Below are 16,030 nucleotides of genomic sequence, written 5' to 3'. Positions count from 1 at the left end.
GTATCACAATCAGCTGTCTCGTGTGTGTGTGTGTGTGTACTCCAGGATAAGACAATGCTGTGTCCGCTCCATAAGCCCAGGATGGTTCCTCTCAGTGGGGACAGATCCTCCAGCACCTCCCCCTCCTCCACTCCGGGGCCGGCGCCCACCTCGGCGTCCACGCTGCTCTCTGACCCCTACGACTCAGAGCTGCGCTGCTTCGCTGTGTTCCGCCGCGTGTTCGTGCAGCGGGACGAGGCGCGGCAGATCGCCGCCGTGGTTCAGCGGGGCGAGCGTCAGCACACCTTCAGAGTGGGCAGCCTGCTGTTCTGCGCTGTCGGTAGGCTTCTCCCACAGCAGATGAAGGCCTTCCACAACCAGAACGCCATCTTCCCTGTGGGTTACCAGGCCAACCGCATCTACTGGAGCATGCGCCATAGCAACAGGTAAACACAGTCAGATTATTGAGTAAAAGTGAACAATGGATACTGTGATTGACGAGTGAGTGCTCTGCAGACGCTGCAGGTACATGTGCTCCATCGAGGACCATGACGGACAGCCGCTCTTCAAGGTCAAAGTGGTGGAGAAAGGTCATGTTGATGTCATCCTCACCGGAGCTTCTCCTAAAGGTAAATGTCAGCCGCTGTTTCCTGTACCAGCAGGGAGTGGTTTGTATCGGACTGAGCAGAAGAAGGCAGGCTGATGTTGTGTGTGTGTGTGTGTGTAGCGGTCTGGGACCAGGTCCTGGAGCCGATCTCTCTCCTCAGGTCTTCCTCTGAGATGCTGAAGCTGTTTCCTGTTTACCTGAAAGGTGAAGATCTGTTTGGTTTGACAACATCAGCTGTGACCAGGATCATCGAGTCTGTACGTCTCTCTCTCTCTCTCACACACACACACACACACGTCCATGTGTGACTTAGACTGACTGTGTGTGCGTGTGTGTAGTTACCAGGTGTGGAGGCGTGTGATGGTTACACCTTCCGTTACGGCAGGAACCCTCTCATGGAGTGGCCTCTGGCTTTTAACCCCTCAGGCTCTGCCCGCTCTGAGCCCAAAGCTTTTCAAGCTAAAAGGTAAATAATTGATCACCTTCTGTTATTGATTATTGATCACCTTCTGTGTTATGTTGTTAGCTTCCTGCTATCATGTGTGATGTCAAACACACACACTCTGTAATTATGTCTACACTTCATTGTTCTCCGATTCAAAATGGCCGCCAAATGTGTCTTATTTGTTCCTGGCTTCTTAGCCTGTTAGCATCACAGTGACCTAATTAGCCTGTTAGCATCACAGTGACCTACTTATCCTGTTAGTATCACAGTGATCTACGTAGCCTGATAGTATCACAGTGACCTACGTAGACTGTTAGAATCACAGTGACCTACTTAGCCTGTTAGCATCACAGTGAACTACGTAGCCTGTTAGCATCACAGTGACCTGGACGTTTTTGTTATCTAAGTGACAGGAAAATTGTGCTGACTCACTGTGTGTGTGTGATACAGGCCGTACCTGTTGACCAGTATAGCGTCCCGGTGTCAGGGTTCCGTGGGTTCTATCGTGGGTCTGGTCCCTGGTGTCCTCTCTCTCTCTCCGGGCGAGTCAGTGGCGAGTCATCAAGGTCGTCACTCAAAGTCGTCGCAGTATCGACGAATGAAAGCAGAGTGGAAGACGAATGTTTACCTGGCACGCTCTGGAATACAGGTGAGTCTCTCTCTGACCACACCCACCTGACTGATGATTGACAGGTCCCTGACTGTGTGTGTGTGCAGGGTCTGGGTCTTTACGCTGCCAGAGACATCGAGAAATGCACCATGGTCATCGAGTACATCGGCACCATCATCAGGAGTGAAGTGGCCAATCGTAAAGAGAGGCTCTACGAGGCACAGGTAACACATGCACACCCAGGTAACACACACACCTGTGTTACCTGGCGCAGTTTACATGCTGTCAAACATATCAATAAGATTCTAAGTGTTTGTATTTATTCTCTAATGTAAATGTGTGTGTGTGTGTGTGTGTGTAGAACCGTGGTGTGTACATGTTCAGGATTGATAATGACTTTGTGATTGACGCCACCATCACTGGAGGGCCTGCCAGGTGAGAGTCACTCTGAACATGTGACAGTGGGTGGGCGGAGCTTGTGCCTGGTTTGATCAAGTATTGATTAATAGGCATGTGTGTGTGATTGACAGGTACATCAACCACTCATGTGCTCCAAACTGCATCACAGAGGTGGTGACAGTAGAGAAAGAGAACAAGATCGTCATCAGCTCCTGTCGACGCATCCAGAGAGGAGAGGAGGTATCGATATACATCAATACACTCATCAATACTTCAAAACACTCGTCAATACACTCATCAATATTTCAATACACTCATCAATGTATACGTCATCAATGTATACGTCATCAATGTATACTTCATTACACTCATCAATACTTCAATACACTCTTCAATACACATCAGTTCTTCAATACACTCATCAATACTTCAGTATTTCATTAACACACTCTTCGATACACTCATCAATACTTCGATACACTCATCAATACTTCAATACACTCATCAATATATACATCATCAATGTATACTTCAATACACTCATCAATACTTCAATACACTTGTCAATACTTCAATACACTCTTCAATACTTCACTACACTCATCAATACACTCATCAATACACTCATCAGTTCATAAACGAGTCTCTGATGTCACATGATCACGTCTTAATGTCACTGTCACAGGCATTTATAAACCACTCACTCTCCCACACAGAAGGACACAGGAGCTGCTGGTCCGCTGCTGCCTCATGTGGTCACTTGTGTGTCACTGAGGTCAATCTGAACATTGGATTTCAATCACTGAAGTGACAAAATAAGACATTTGAACTTAGTGATGGAGGCAGCAGTGTGTGTGTGTGTGTGAGTGAGAGAGAGAGTGCTTTATAAACTTAAGTTTACACAAGGAAAAGTCTGTAAAAGTCATTAATCTCTCTCTGTCTCTCTCCCCCCTCCTCTCTTCTCTACCCCCCACAGCTCTGTTATGATTATAAGTTTGACTTTGAGGACGATCAAGATAAGATCCCATGTCACTGTGGAGCCGTTAACTGCCGCAAATGGATGAACTGAACACACACACACACACACACACACACACACTGGCAGCTCTTTCTCATCTCGGTGCTGAAACTGGACGTCGATTGCCCTGCCCTTGTGGGGGTGGAGCTTAACTTCATATCACGTGAATGAAACTATAATAATGAGACTGATCAGAGCAGAGAGGGGGCATGGCTGTATATTAGGGGGCGGGGCTAACAAAGAGGCTGGTCCTCTGTGTGTTTGTATATTGTCAGAGAATTTTGTCATCAAACGGACGTTTGTTCATAAAGTTGCACTAAAAAAATCAACAAAAACAGTTTCCAGAGAAACATACTTGATTCCACGAGACTCCGCCCCCTTCCTCCTCCTTTGTTTCCTGTAAAATAAGATTGTTTTTGTATTTATTTCTGAATGAAGCTATTTTATAATCCGCGGTGCATTCAAGGTCCAGAGTCTGTGCGTGTAAATATCTGTACCATACGTTTAAAGTATAGAGATGATTTGACTCCTGAACCTCGTCATCCTCACCTTCATCACCTGCTCAGCTGCTTCCTGTGGGCGGCGGCTTCAGCAGCTTTGTTTGTTCGTGTACAGACATCATGTTTTCTTTTTTTAGTATCAGATGTATAAACAAAGATGATTTTTTTTTTGCTGATTTAGAATTCATTTACAGAAAATAAAATATTTTACATCATGAACATGAAACTGTGTCGTCACTCTAAGCATGTTAGCCTCCGACTGTATTGTGAGAAAATGAGATTACTGCTAAATGAGGTGGCGGGGCTAACAGGAGCTGACTATGACCCACATGACCAGTGTGATGACTTAGCGACAGGACGTATGAGGGTGAACTTACACACATGCGCACGCACACACACTCACACACTTTCTTACACTCACACTCTTACACATGCACACACGCACTCACATGCGCACACACTCGCCCCCTGCAGGACGTCAAGGTTGAGTATTGACACTGGCCGTTTCTCAATACTCAAGTAAGCAAGTATGTACTCGCGTACTTGGGAAGTATATACTTGAGAAGTACGCTGGGAGTATATACTTGACAAGTACAGGAGCACACAAGTATGTGGCTGTTTCTCAATACTCAAGTAAGCAAGTATATATGTATTGATCTGCTGTTTGAATGGTGGCTGGTGAAGTGCTGCAGCCTTATTACTGCCACCTATGCTGTTGATAAATGAAGATGAAATACTTTAATAAATGCATATATATTGTTATTATTTTCACATTTTAAATATTTAACTTCATTTATTAATTTATTTCTATTAAAATACAAATAATACAATGTGGAAAATAGATATATTACAGCATTGTAGAGTAGTATATATATATATATATATATATATATATATATACAGTGTGTATATATGTATATATACATATACTCTATAAATCTACATAAATCGTGTACAAATATATACTACTCTACATATCTAATATTTACATATTATATTTAAATATAGATGTCAAGTCCCTCACTATGGCAAGATGATAAGGCTGCTAATTTTTCAGGAGGACTTTACAGAAATCCACTCATTACACTTGCTCTCTTTTTCTTCTTTCTTTTATTTAGAAGATTGATGCAGTGTTTACAGCCAGGTGAAAAACCTTTAAACACAAACAAAATACCATTTTAATAAACGAAACCGAGATACACACTCCAAACCTTGTAAATAAGTAGTAAAAAATCTAACAATATCTTAAAAAACAAATTAAATACAGAAATCATATGCAATATGGCAGTATGGAATTAACTAAGACGATGACGACAAAAAAAAACTTGCTTATACATTGCGCTTATGACTAGCACTTTATAGTTTGGCTTACTTGAAGCTCTTACTTACTTCTAGCTCTTATTTGTACCCAAATGTTTAAATGCACTTATTGTAAGTCGCTTTGGATAAAAGCGTTTGCTAAATGACATGTAATGTATGACTAATTTCTCACCTCAAAAGATGTTGAAACTTTGTACAATATTTATTTCAGATTTATATTTCTATTATCTGCTGCTATGCTCCGCCGAAATGTATTCTGGGATACATGGCCGTCCTAAGTACGCTTAAGTCACCTCCAATGCATACTTAGTAAAAATGGGCGGAGCGAGAACACTTCCATGTTTGAGAACCGTCCTCACTGTTCGCTTACTTGAGAATTGGAACAGCACTTGGACTGAGGCTGATGACGTTTTCACAAGTACGGGAGTACACAAGTACACACAAGTACGCACAAGTATGGATATTGAGAAACGGCCACTGATTTTTTTTTTTTTTTTAACCTTTCCAGGTTTGACCTTTGACCCCTGAGGTCATCTACCTACTAGGTGGGAAATGTCACTGCAGCTGTTCTCACACACTCACACACAGGAGAGATAGAGGGAGGAGTCAAAGGTAAAATAAGAGTGTGGACAAGTGAGAGAGCGACACACACACACACACTGGACTGTGCATCTTTATTGGATAATTAGTTGATTGATCTGGACCCTGCACATCATAAGGTACTATGTGTGTGTGTGTGTGTGTGTGTGTGTGTGTGTGTGTGCGTGTGTGTGTGTGTTCAACTGGTTAACTGGTTAATTTTAAGACTAAGATTTAAAACTGACTGTCTGCCTGTCTGCATCATTAACACTAATGAAACAATATAAAGTGATTTTTCAGATTAGCGTTGTTTAATCTCAGTGGGCGTATCTTAAACCTGTTGCTAATGCAGTGATGTCAACACATGAAGATTTAAAGAAACGTGACTGTGGGAATGGGCCACACGGTGGTGTAGTGGTTAGCACTCTCGCCTTGCAGCGAGAAGACCCGGGTCCGAGCCCCGGTTGGAACAAGGGCCTTTCTGCATGGAGTTTGCATGTTCTCCCCGTGTGTGCATGGGTTCTCTCTGGGTTCTCTGGCTTCCTCCCACATGCAATGTGGGGATTAGGTAAATTGGACACTCTCTATCTGTGTGTGGCCCTGCAATGGACTGGCAAACTGTCCAGAGTGTACCCCGCTTGTCGCCCGATGTAGCTGAGGCACAGCACCCCCCGTGACCCTCTGGTGGAGGATAAAGCGGTAGATGATGACTGACTGACTGACTGTGGGAACCTGCTGGCCACGTCCCCTTTCTCACATCATAGCATGATTTTATCTTGACCTTTAACCTGAAGGTCACCTGTGTGAGGAATGTGGGTGTTGCCGTCAGCAGATGTTAATCACAAAAACTTTCCCATGATGCAGCAGGAGAGCAGGCTACGCCCCCCTCAGCATCTTTCCACTGCAGTCTGCAGTTTGGGAGCTGGTTCTGTCAGGTTACAGCCTGACCTCTGTGTGTGTGCGTGTCAGTGATGGATGGAGAAACAGGCGGTGCTGAGAGAGGTGGAGCCAGGAAGGTAGGTCGTCATCGTCAATTTGAACCCTCAAACGTGACTTCAAGTAAATGCCCCTTCCTCTTGCAGGCGGAGCCTCTGTGTCACTCAGCCCCTCCCACCAAGAGCCTCCTCCTCCACCAGTCTGTGTTCAGTCGACCTTCCAGTCCTCGCATAAACAAGCCTGGCCCTGCCCACCTCAAGGCTCCGCCCAAGACTCCACGGAGGTAAACACACCTGGAGGGAGGAGGGGCTTCAGGAGAGGAGGAGGAGTCTGACTCACTGTGTGTGTGTGACAGAATGAGCTTCACCGGAATCTTCAGGTCGCCCTCCAGGGAATCACACCCTCAACCTTCATCTTCATCAACATCAGCATCTGTCCAACTCTTCACAAGCAACAAAAGAGACAAAGCCAGAGGTGTGTGTGTGTGTGTGTGTGTGTGTGTCTTATTTAAAGGGACAGTTCAGGTTGTGAAGATAGATAACTGTCCTCTCTCTCAGCCCACAGCCTCTGCTCCTCCCCTCCTCCTCCCCCTCCTCCTCCTTCTCAGGTGGAGACAAATGTCTTCCTTCTGGAGACATATGTGACTGAGCCGAGACGACCTGAGACCAGGAGACTGCGTTCCTTCTCTTCACCTCCAGACACTTCCTCCTCCTGCTGCCCACAGAGGCCTCCTCTGGCCCCAGCCCTTCCTGTTGGAAACCTGGTGGGTTCTTCTCTCAGGTTCTTCTTCTCCCAGGATCTTCTCTCAGGTTCTTCATTCAGGGTTTTCTTCTCTCAGGATCTTCTCTCACATTTTTCTCTCTCTCAGGATCTTCTCTCGGGTTCTTCTTCTCATATATATTCATATATATACACACATATATATGTATACACATACATACACACACACACACACGTATATATATATATATATATATATATATATATATATATATATATATATATATATATATATATATGTAGTATGAAATTATCTAAAGAAATAAAATATCAGTGATTCAGTTCATTATCATTTTGGGAATCTTAATAAAAAATAAAAGTCTTTATCAAAGACTTTTATTTATTTTCGTTTAATTTTGGAATCCTAACCGGAAGGTGCGTCCGTTGGCTCGGTTAGCTTCAGCGGTTTAGCGGCGCCTCGGCTCGTGCACGCGGACACATACGCGATATGAGATCGTGACTGTTTTTTTTCATCGTGTCCTGGTGAAAAAGCTTTTAAACCCGTGGAGGAAACGAGTCCCACTGGCGGGAAAAGGAGGAAAAGATCGTTAATGAACGGTGGCTGTAAAGTAGGTGCTAGCTAACGTCACCTGCATGTCATCAGTGATGTCGCGACCAAAGCTGCTTCACAAATCTGCGCTTTTAAGGGAGAACCCGCGCACACTACGTGATAGCGATACTCCGCGCGTGGTCACTTCGTCATCTCAATGACAACATGTCAGACTTAAGTTCGGCTGGTGTGACATCACTTTTAATCAAACATCACGTGGACACGGGGACGAAATGATCAGTCCCACCTGCGACAACATCCGCTGCCTCATCCCATTCATGTGTGCGGTGTACAGGCCGTTCACACACAGTTATTGATAGATGTATCAATCCTGTCAGAGCAGCTGATCATCTTCATTTATATGATGTCATCATTAAATGATTCTTAAATACGTGTATGTATGATACTATACAAAGTTAACTGCAAAGAGCTCCGACGTCACCTCATTGATGGGTCACGTGATGCTGATTGTTTTTTTTCATCAATATTTCAGGAGAGTCAAGTTACATTCTTTCAAGTTCATTGTGCCTGTGTGTGTGTGCATGTGCGTGTCATGTCACGTGTGCAGGTGGAGGTTGCAGATGACATGTCGGAGCAGGCGGAGCCTGTCGATGATGGTGAGACTCATCTCTTTAAACATCTGTCTGCTTTCCTTCCTGTTTTAACAAATCTACAATAAATGGCAAACAATAATCAGAGATCAAAAGCAGCTGTGCTGTTGCCATGACAACACTTGTTCGATCTCTCACACCAAAGCTCATAGAGAAAATGAGTGATTTTCAGGAGTTGTTGATCCACTGCTGCCTCCATCACTAACTTCAAAAGTCTTATTTTGTTAATTCAGCTTTTAAAATCCTTTGTTCAGATTGACCTCAGTGACACAAAGTGACCACACGAGGCAGCAGAGGACCAGCAACCCCAGTGTGGTTTATAAACGGCAATAATGTGTCTGTGTGTGTGTGTCAGTGTCAGAGAGAGACATCTACACACGCTTCATGAAGTGTCATAAGTGTTATGACATCATCCCGACCAGCTCCAAACTGGTGGTGTTTGATACGACGCTGCAGGTGAGTGACACACTCAAACACACTCTATCACACACAGACACACACACACACACACACGTTAATGCTGTTTTGTTTGTTTCAGGTGAAGAAAGCGTTTTTTGCTCTGGTGGCAAATGGAGTCAGAGCTGCTCCTCTCTGGGAGAGCAAGAACCAGAGCTTTGTAGGTGAGAGAGAGAGACACTGAGAGAGATTCAACAAACCAAGACTTTTCTAATTGGGACAAACATCACATTGAAACCTTCCACACTGAATTCTGCAAATACATGCATAGAGTCCAGAGAAAAACACCAAATAATGCACACAGAGCTGAACTGGGCTAGTTCCCACTCCTTATTGACATCCAGAAAAGAGCCATGTCATTCTATAAACACCTCCAAAATAGTGACCCTGCCTCATACCACCACCAAGCCTTACAAAGCCAGGAGAACAACATAGAGAGGAGTGCCCTAAGCCAACTGGTCTGGAGGCTGACCACCAACAACCCTCCCCTGCCTCAAAACACCCCCCAAAATATCTGGACCAATCAAATGATGACCAAGCAAAAAGCAAAAAAATGATATCACCTACTGACAAAAACTCAAAGCAAACTAGAATGTTACCTGGCATTAAACCGTGAATACACATGAGCAGAATATCTGACCACAGTTAAAGAGCCTGACTCCATACAGGAGAAGTGACCACAGGCCGACAGAGACAGACCTGGCAACCAAGAGAGGACAGAGGTGCACTTCTTACTACACTGCCACACATACAAAGACTTGAGAGAAAATACATTGAATTTGAAAACATCATTACAGTTTGTCCTGGGAGAGAGGACAAAAAGGAAATGCACCATGCTAGCAGCACAATATGTGTCAAGCTGCCAGAGACTGAGGGACAGCAGAGCAGCTACTCTCTGTATTTACTACTCTAATATGTGTGTTTATACAGATATTGTACATATTGTATATAGTGTGTAAATAAGAGTGTGAACAATGTTGATAAATATATGCTTTGGCAATGTAAGATGCAAGTTACCATGATGATAAAGACACTTTTGATTCGATTGAGCGAGACAGAGAGAGACTAAGAGAGAGAGTCATGTGACCATCAGTCTTCTCTTCTACAGGAATGTTGACCATCACAGACTTTATCAACATCCTGACCAGATACTACAAATCTCCAATGGTAACACCCACACACAAACACACACTCACACACACAGTCACACACACTCTGATTGTGTGTGTGTTTGTCAGGTTCAGATCTACGAGCTGGAGGAACATAAGATCGAGACCTGGAGAGGTGACAATGACATCATCTGTTTGTTTGTTTGTTTTTTTGTTTGTTTGTTCGTAAATAATAACATTATATGTTTATGTTGACAGAACTTTACCTGCAGGAGACGTTTAAACCTCTGGTCCACATCTCACCTGACACCAGGTATGTGTGTGTGCGTGTGTGTGTTTGAGGGTGGAGTAAACAGAGCAGTAAACTGTCCCCCTGCCCCTCCTTCTCTCCAGTGTGTTTGACGCCGTGTTCTCACTGATCAAGAATAAGATCCACCGTCTGCCTGTCATTGACCCAGTCACTGGAAATGCCCTCTACATCCTGACACACAAGAGGATCCTCAAGTTTCTGCAGCTGTTTGTGAGTCACCTGAGGGGCAGGGGCGGGGCAGGGGAGGGGCATGATGATGAAGCATGTGTGTGTTTAACGTGTGTGTGTGTCAGCTGTGTGAGATGCCCATGCCAGCCTTCATGAAGCAGAGTCTGGAGGAACTCTCTGTGGGAACCTACACCAACATTGCGTTCATCCACCCAGACACGCCCCTTATCACCGCCCTCTCTGTCTTCACTCACCGCAGAGTCTCCGCCCTCCCTGTGGTCGATCACCATGGTAACTGATGATGATGGTGATGATGATGTTGATGGTGATGATGATGGTGTTGATGGTGATGATGGTGTTGATGGTGTTGATGGTGATGATGATAGTGAAGGTGAAGATGGTGATGGTGATGATGATGTCATCATGTGTTCACAGGTAAAGTCGTGGACATCTACTCCAAGTTTGACGTGATTGTGAGTAAACAGATGAGCTGTGTTTGTAACCTCTGTGTGTGTATATAATTTGTATATAATGTGTGTGTGTTGAATGTGTATATAATGTGTGTATATGATGTGTGTGTAATGTGTGTATATATAATGTGTATGTAATGTGTGTGTATATATAATGTGTGTGCGTGTGTAAATATAATGTGTATATAATGTGTGTGTGTGTGTATATAATGTGTGTGTGTGTGTGTATAATGTGTATATAACGTGTGTGTGTGTGTGTGTGTGTGTGTGTGTATGTGTGTAGAACCTGGCAGCAGAGAAAACCTACAATAATCTGGATGTGACAGTGACTCAGGCTCTGAAACACAGGAGTCAGTATTTTGAAGGAGTCATGAAGTGTAACAAGATGGAGGCTCTGGACACCATTGTGGACCGCATCGTCAAAGCTGAGGTGAGACAAACACACAGAGGGGGCGGGGTTACATCCATATGATTATGTTTTCATTTAAAAACAATTGTGTTTCAGTTCTGTGTGTGTGTGTGTGTGTGTGTGTGCGCAGGTTCACAGACTGGTCGTTGTTGATGAAGAGTCTCGTATCATCGGTATCGTCTCACTGTCAGACATCCTGCAGGCTCTGGTCCTCACACCTGCAGGTATACACACACACACACACATAGACACCAGACACACACACACACACACACACACACACACACACTGGTGGGTCTGCTTGTGTCTTCAGGTCTGAGGAGGAAAGAGTCTCTGCCTCGTCCACCACCAGGACCTGACCCTGGACAAGACCTAGAGTTCAGTTCAAAGACAAACCGCAAACCAGAACCAGATCAAGACCAGGACCATATTCAGGACCACAACCAGGATCAGGACCTGGTTCAGGACCAGGACCAGGTCAAAAATCAGGACCGGAATCAGGACCTGGAGCAGGATCAGGACCAGGAGTGGGTTCAGGATCAGGAGCCCTGTAAAGAGACAAACTGTGGAGATGCTGCAGAAACCTGTCAACAAGGAGAGGGAGGAGGGAGGGAGGAGCTAAATGAGGAGGAGACAGAGAGGGAGGAGCTAAATGAGGAGGAGGATACAGAGAGGGAGGAGCTAAATGATGATGAAGAGACAGAGAGGGAGGAGCTAAATCAGGAGGCAACAGAGGGAGAAAGGAGAGGAAATGAAGAAGGAGAGGACAGGAGCGGAGGAAGTGATGAAGGGGAAGTGAAGGAGGAGGGAGGAGAGGACAGGGGGGAGGAGTCAATGTGACACCCTCTGCTGGTGGATTTTGTAATGTCTGAGATTGGTCAGTTGCTGTGGAGGTGGGAGGGGCCTGTGGGTTTTCCTGGAGCCAATCAGATCTCAGCTGGTCTCTGAGAGGACGAGTGACATCATCAGTAAACCTGGACTTCCTGCTGACCTGCATGGTCTGTGAATGATGACAGGAAGTGACGTCATCAACGTGTTGATATTTTGCTGTTTTTTGTGATTGAAGTATATGATCAATAATTAGGATTAAAATCATCACTGTAGATAAAACTGATTTTATTTAAAAAACCTTTCTGTTTATGATTCATTTAGACTGAGTTGACCTGTGGATAAGCCCCGCCCACTTTAACTTTTTATTCTGTAGCGGGGGCTAAAGTTTGTGCTGTTAGCATTAAGCTAACACACTGTAGCTGCTTGGTGTCAGCTGTGTTGTTAACATGAACCTAACACAGTAGCTGCTTGGTTTTAGCTGGTGTTGTTAGCATGAAGCTAACACACTGTGGCTGCTCTGTGTTAGCTTGTGTTGTTAACATGAAGCTAACACACTGTAGCTGCTCGCTGTTAACCGTTCAGGTTTAAAATGTTTTTGTGGCTCTGGTTCTGGTCCTTCAGAACCAGAACCGGGTCGTTTATGGTCCAGAGCGACACAGCCACTGAGCTAAAGCTAATGCTATCACACTGACGTTTGCCATGGTGTTAGTAGCCACCAGCTAATGTTAGTTTGCTGTCATATTAACATTATTATTGTGAAGCTGACACTCGCTGTGATTGGCCCGTCTGTGTCTGAGGGCGGGGCTTACCTCTCTCCTCTCTTCCTTTGTTGCATTTGTGGAACAAATGCTCAGAAAAGTTCTTTGTGTTTGTGAACTTGACAAATAAAGTTTAAACTTCAAAATGATTTTTAAACGTGTTTGTGTGAAATGCTCCTACACCAAAGTCCACAGAGAAAACCAGTGATTTGAACATGAAAACAAGTTGAGTTCTCAGATGAGTTAATTTAAATTATGATTAGATTATTGATCAATAACCACAAACATAGGTTGCCAACCCGAGCTTTAACACAGCAGAATTGACTGTTATCAGATGATGTGTCTTCAGAGAACTGGGGTTACGCAGATAACCTCACCACTTCACTGTGACACTGCAGCAAACTTAAAAACAGCTACTTTCTCTATGAGGTTCAGCTCTGTGGTCAACAGGTGTGTGAGACGTGATCAGCAGGGAGGAGGAGGAGGAGCGGGGGGGGGAGTCAGGAGGTGCAGGGGGGGCGGGGTGAGCAGGTGCAGCAGCAGGTGGATCAGGAGGAACATGAAGAACATGGACGTGTCTTCTCTGAGGGAACAGTACAGGAACAGCAGAGACTGTCAGAGGAAACACACTCAGGTGTTGCTCTTCAACACAGGTGAGCGGAAACAAACAACTTGCTTTTCCCGCGCTCTGTCACGCGATAAAGTCCGTACAATAGCGGAAACTGCTGTTTGCAAAGTAAAAGCAGGAAGTAGATGCGGATCTTTAAGATTGTCTTCATAAATGATAAATGTATGAAACAGAACTCATCCGTAAATGTACAAACTCGTTTGAACGAGGAAACGTCGTAAAACGTCGTAAAACGTTGTTCGTGCAAATTCGCGGCAAACACTTCTGGTGTTTGGTTTCAAAATAAAAGCACTCTTCATGTGAAGATTGTATGTCTTTGAATTGATGAATGTATCGATGAGTTGTGTGATTATATCTGATCGAAGATTGTTGTGTTGAAGAAGAAGGAAAAAAGTTCATATTTACATTTAAACTTTTATCCTCTTTTTAGGATTATTATTGAATAAAAATGTCTTATATTTGTGTTTTTCTATTTATGTTCTTTCTTTTCTGTGAACACACTTTGTTTTTTACTCTTTTTTTGTCAGTGTCAGTGTCAGAGGAGCTCTCAGACACTGTCAGTATCGTCCCTGTCACTCAGGGTTTGACGTCGTCGCCTTCAGAAAACACCTTCATCGCTCCTCTTGACCTCACAACCTTTGACCCCTGGCACATACACCTGGATCACCACCGCCGCTCCTGCTCTGGCGTCAACGCGCCTTTACCCCCGACCTGTTCCCCACACACCAGCATCAGCTGCTGGTCCAGGTGTGTGTGCGCGTGTGTGCGTGCGCGTGTGAGTGTGTGTGTGTGTGTGCATGCGTGTTATATAAAAGGATTGACTCGTTAAAGTTCACACATGAAAAACAAGCTGAGCAGTTTTCTTTTATTTTGAAAAGGCACAGTAGACATGAGTGAACACTGACATGGTTCAGATTGTTGCTGCGGGCAAATTTCCATCTGTACATCACTGACATGTTAAACACACATGAAAGTACACACATGCACACACAGTCACACACACACATATATATTAATAAAAGAAAATAAGTGAAAAAGGTGGTTCTGTAGTTTCTGGTTTGGTGGACACCTGGTTTTGAGTTAAATGTTGTTTTTAATTTATGGAGGGGAAGCCATTATTACCCATAATGCCTGGTGTTTTCTTCACTTCCACTCACTCCTCTTGTATCTTTGCTCTGTGTGACTTTTCCTGGACAAACATGGACAAGCCCGGCCCCTTTTGACAGACTCAAAAAGACCGTTTTTAAAATAAACATGTGACTGAAAATCCTCATCTTTAACAAATATGTTTCGGTTGTTTACACAGTCATCATGAAGTTTCACTCTTAAGATAAGGTACTGACTGAGCTGTGAGCGCCCCCTGCTGTTCACACAGGAAACTGAAGTTTATAAACCACTCACTCCCCTACACCAAAGCTCAGAGAGAAAATCAGTGATTTAAGCTAGTGTGGACACAGGAGCTGCTGGTCCTCTGCTGCCTTGTGTGGTCACTTTGTGTCACTGAGGTCAATCTGAACAAAGGATTTTAAAAGCCGAATTAACAAAATAAGAAATGTGAAGTTAGTGATGGAGGCAGCAGTGGATCAACAACTTGTGTGTGTGTTTTATAAAAGTCCAACAGTGACATAAAGGTGCGATCATGTGACACATATCGTAGAAACTTAAAGTGACATAGATTTTATTACACAAGTCTTGTAAAGTAGATTTATATTTATATTTTTATAATCCTTGTGTTTATTAACTTCGTTTTCTTGGTTTCATTAAAGCTTTTCTTTCCTGTTGTTTTCCAGGCGCTCTTCTTCTTCATCACCGTCATCATCATCTTCTTCCTATGAATTGTCAGATTCTCCCTGCAGCACCAGAGAAGATGAACACAGACCCAGTACAGAGCCAGTCTTGGCTTCTCTCGACCCCTGTCAACAGAATCCATGTGTCTGGTCCACAGGAGGCCACGCCCCGGACGCTCTGACCTGTGCTGATGTCACACCTGTAGCCTGTAGCTCCCCCTGCAGTTCCACCTCTGCCCTGCACGCTGACCTGAAGAGCCAGGCCACAGTTTTAAAGACCAGAACCAGCAGGAGCTCCAGGCAGATGAAGATCATCAGGCAGCAGAGTGTGGGCACTGAGGGCTCGTCCTCCTGGGTCCACCTGAGCCAGAGCCAGAGCCAGAGCCAGAGCCAGGTCCAGGTCCAGGTCCAGGTCCAGGTCCAGGTCCAGAACCAGAACCAGAACCAGAACCAGAGCTACTACCCATTCCCCAGCAGGAAAACACAGAGGATCTCAGAGACGGCGAGGAAACTGGGCATGTACTCGTCCTTCTGACTGTCAAAATAAAAGTCTTCATTTCCACTTCTCGCAGGAAACATCAGTGACTGATGTCCAGTGACAACATGAAGACCAGGATCTGGATTCAGGATTAGTTTCATAGAAGGAGTGATGAGAGTCTGACACTGTGAACTTAATCTTTAACATGAATTAACAAAACAAGATACATATGTATGTCAAATCATTCAATAAATGCGAAATATATATATTATAAATTTATATATAGTTTTAT

General features: G+C 44.3%; 3 protein-coding genes across 3 annotated transcripts in view; all 3 read left to right on the top strand.

Annotated features, from left to right (window-relative positions):
- Positions 1-3,728, top strand: part of LOC122758698 (histone-lysine N-methyltransferase 2C-like) — a 33,577-nt gene extending 29,849 nt beyond the window's left edge. The window contains 9 exon segments of the mRNA XM_044013020.1: positions 46-425; positions 496-608; positions 707-843; positions 925-1,052; positions 1,482-1,680; positions 1,749-1,865; positions 2,003-2,076; positions 2,172-2,280; positions 3,017-3,728. Coding sequence (XP_043868955.1) covers positions 46-425; positions 496-608; positions 707-843; positions 925-1,052; positions 1,482-1,680; positions 1,749-1,865; positions 2,003-2,076; positions 2,172-2,280; positions 3,017-3,109 — 1,350 coding nt within the window. The 3' untranslated portion in view covers positions 3,110-3,728.
- Positions 3,729-6,413: 2,685 nt separating this feature from the next.
- On the top strand, positions 6,414-11,474 carry LOC122759054 (5'-AMP-activated protein kinase subunit gamma-1-like). Its single transcript, XM_044013585.1, has 15 exons — positions 6,414-6,473; positions 6,540-6,676; positions 6,749-6,867; positions 6,951-7,156; positions 8,292-8,340; positions 8,690-8,790; positions 8,873-8,954; positions 9,899-9,957; positions 10,029-10,074; positions 10,158-10,212; positions 10,293-10,419; positions 10,503-10,668; positions 10,813-10,850; positions 11,131-11,277; positions 11,353-11,474. The coding sequence occupies exons 1-15, from the start codon at positions 6,429-6,431 to the stop codon at positions 11,407-11,409; spliced, it is 1,434 nt and encodes a 477-aa protein (XP_043869520.1). The 5' UTR covers positions 6,414-6,428; the 3' UTR covers positions 11,410-11,474.
- Positions 11,475-13,372: 1,898 nt separating this feature from the next.
- LOC122776984 lies at positions 13,373-16,017 on the top strand. Its single transcript, XM_044037846.1, has 3 exons — positions 13,373-13,498; positions 14,001-14,220; positions 15,264-16,017. Exons 1-3 carry the CDS (start codon positions 13,405-13,407, stop codon positions 15,793-15,795), a joined length of 846 nt encoding a protein of 281 aa, XP_043893781.1. The 5' UTR covers positions 13,373-13,404; the 3' UTR covers positions 15,796-16,017.
- Positions 16,018-16,030: the final 13 nt, after the last annotated feature.

Source organism: Solea senegalensis, linkage group LG1, assembly GCF_019176455.1.
Source record: "Solea senegalensis isolate Sse05_10M linkage group LG1, IFAPA_SoseM_1, whole genome shotgun sequence".
NCBI classification, from domain to species: domain Eukaryota; kingdom Metazoa; phylum Chordata; class Actinopteri; order Pleuronectiformes; family Soleidae; genus Solea; species Solea senegalensis.
This window is presented reverse-complemented; position numbering and strand designations above follow the sequence as displayed.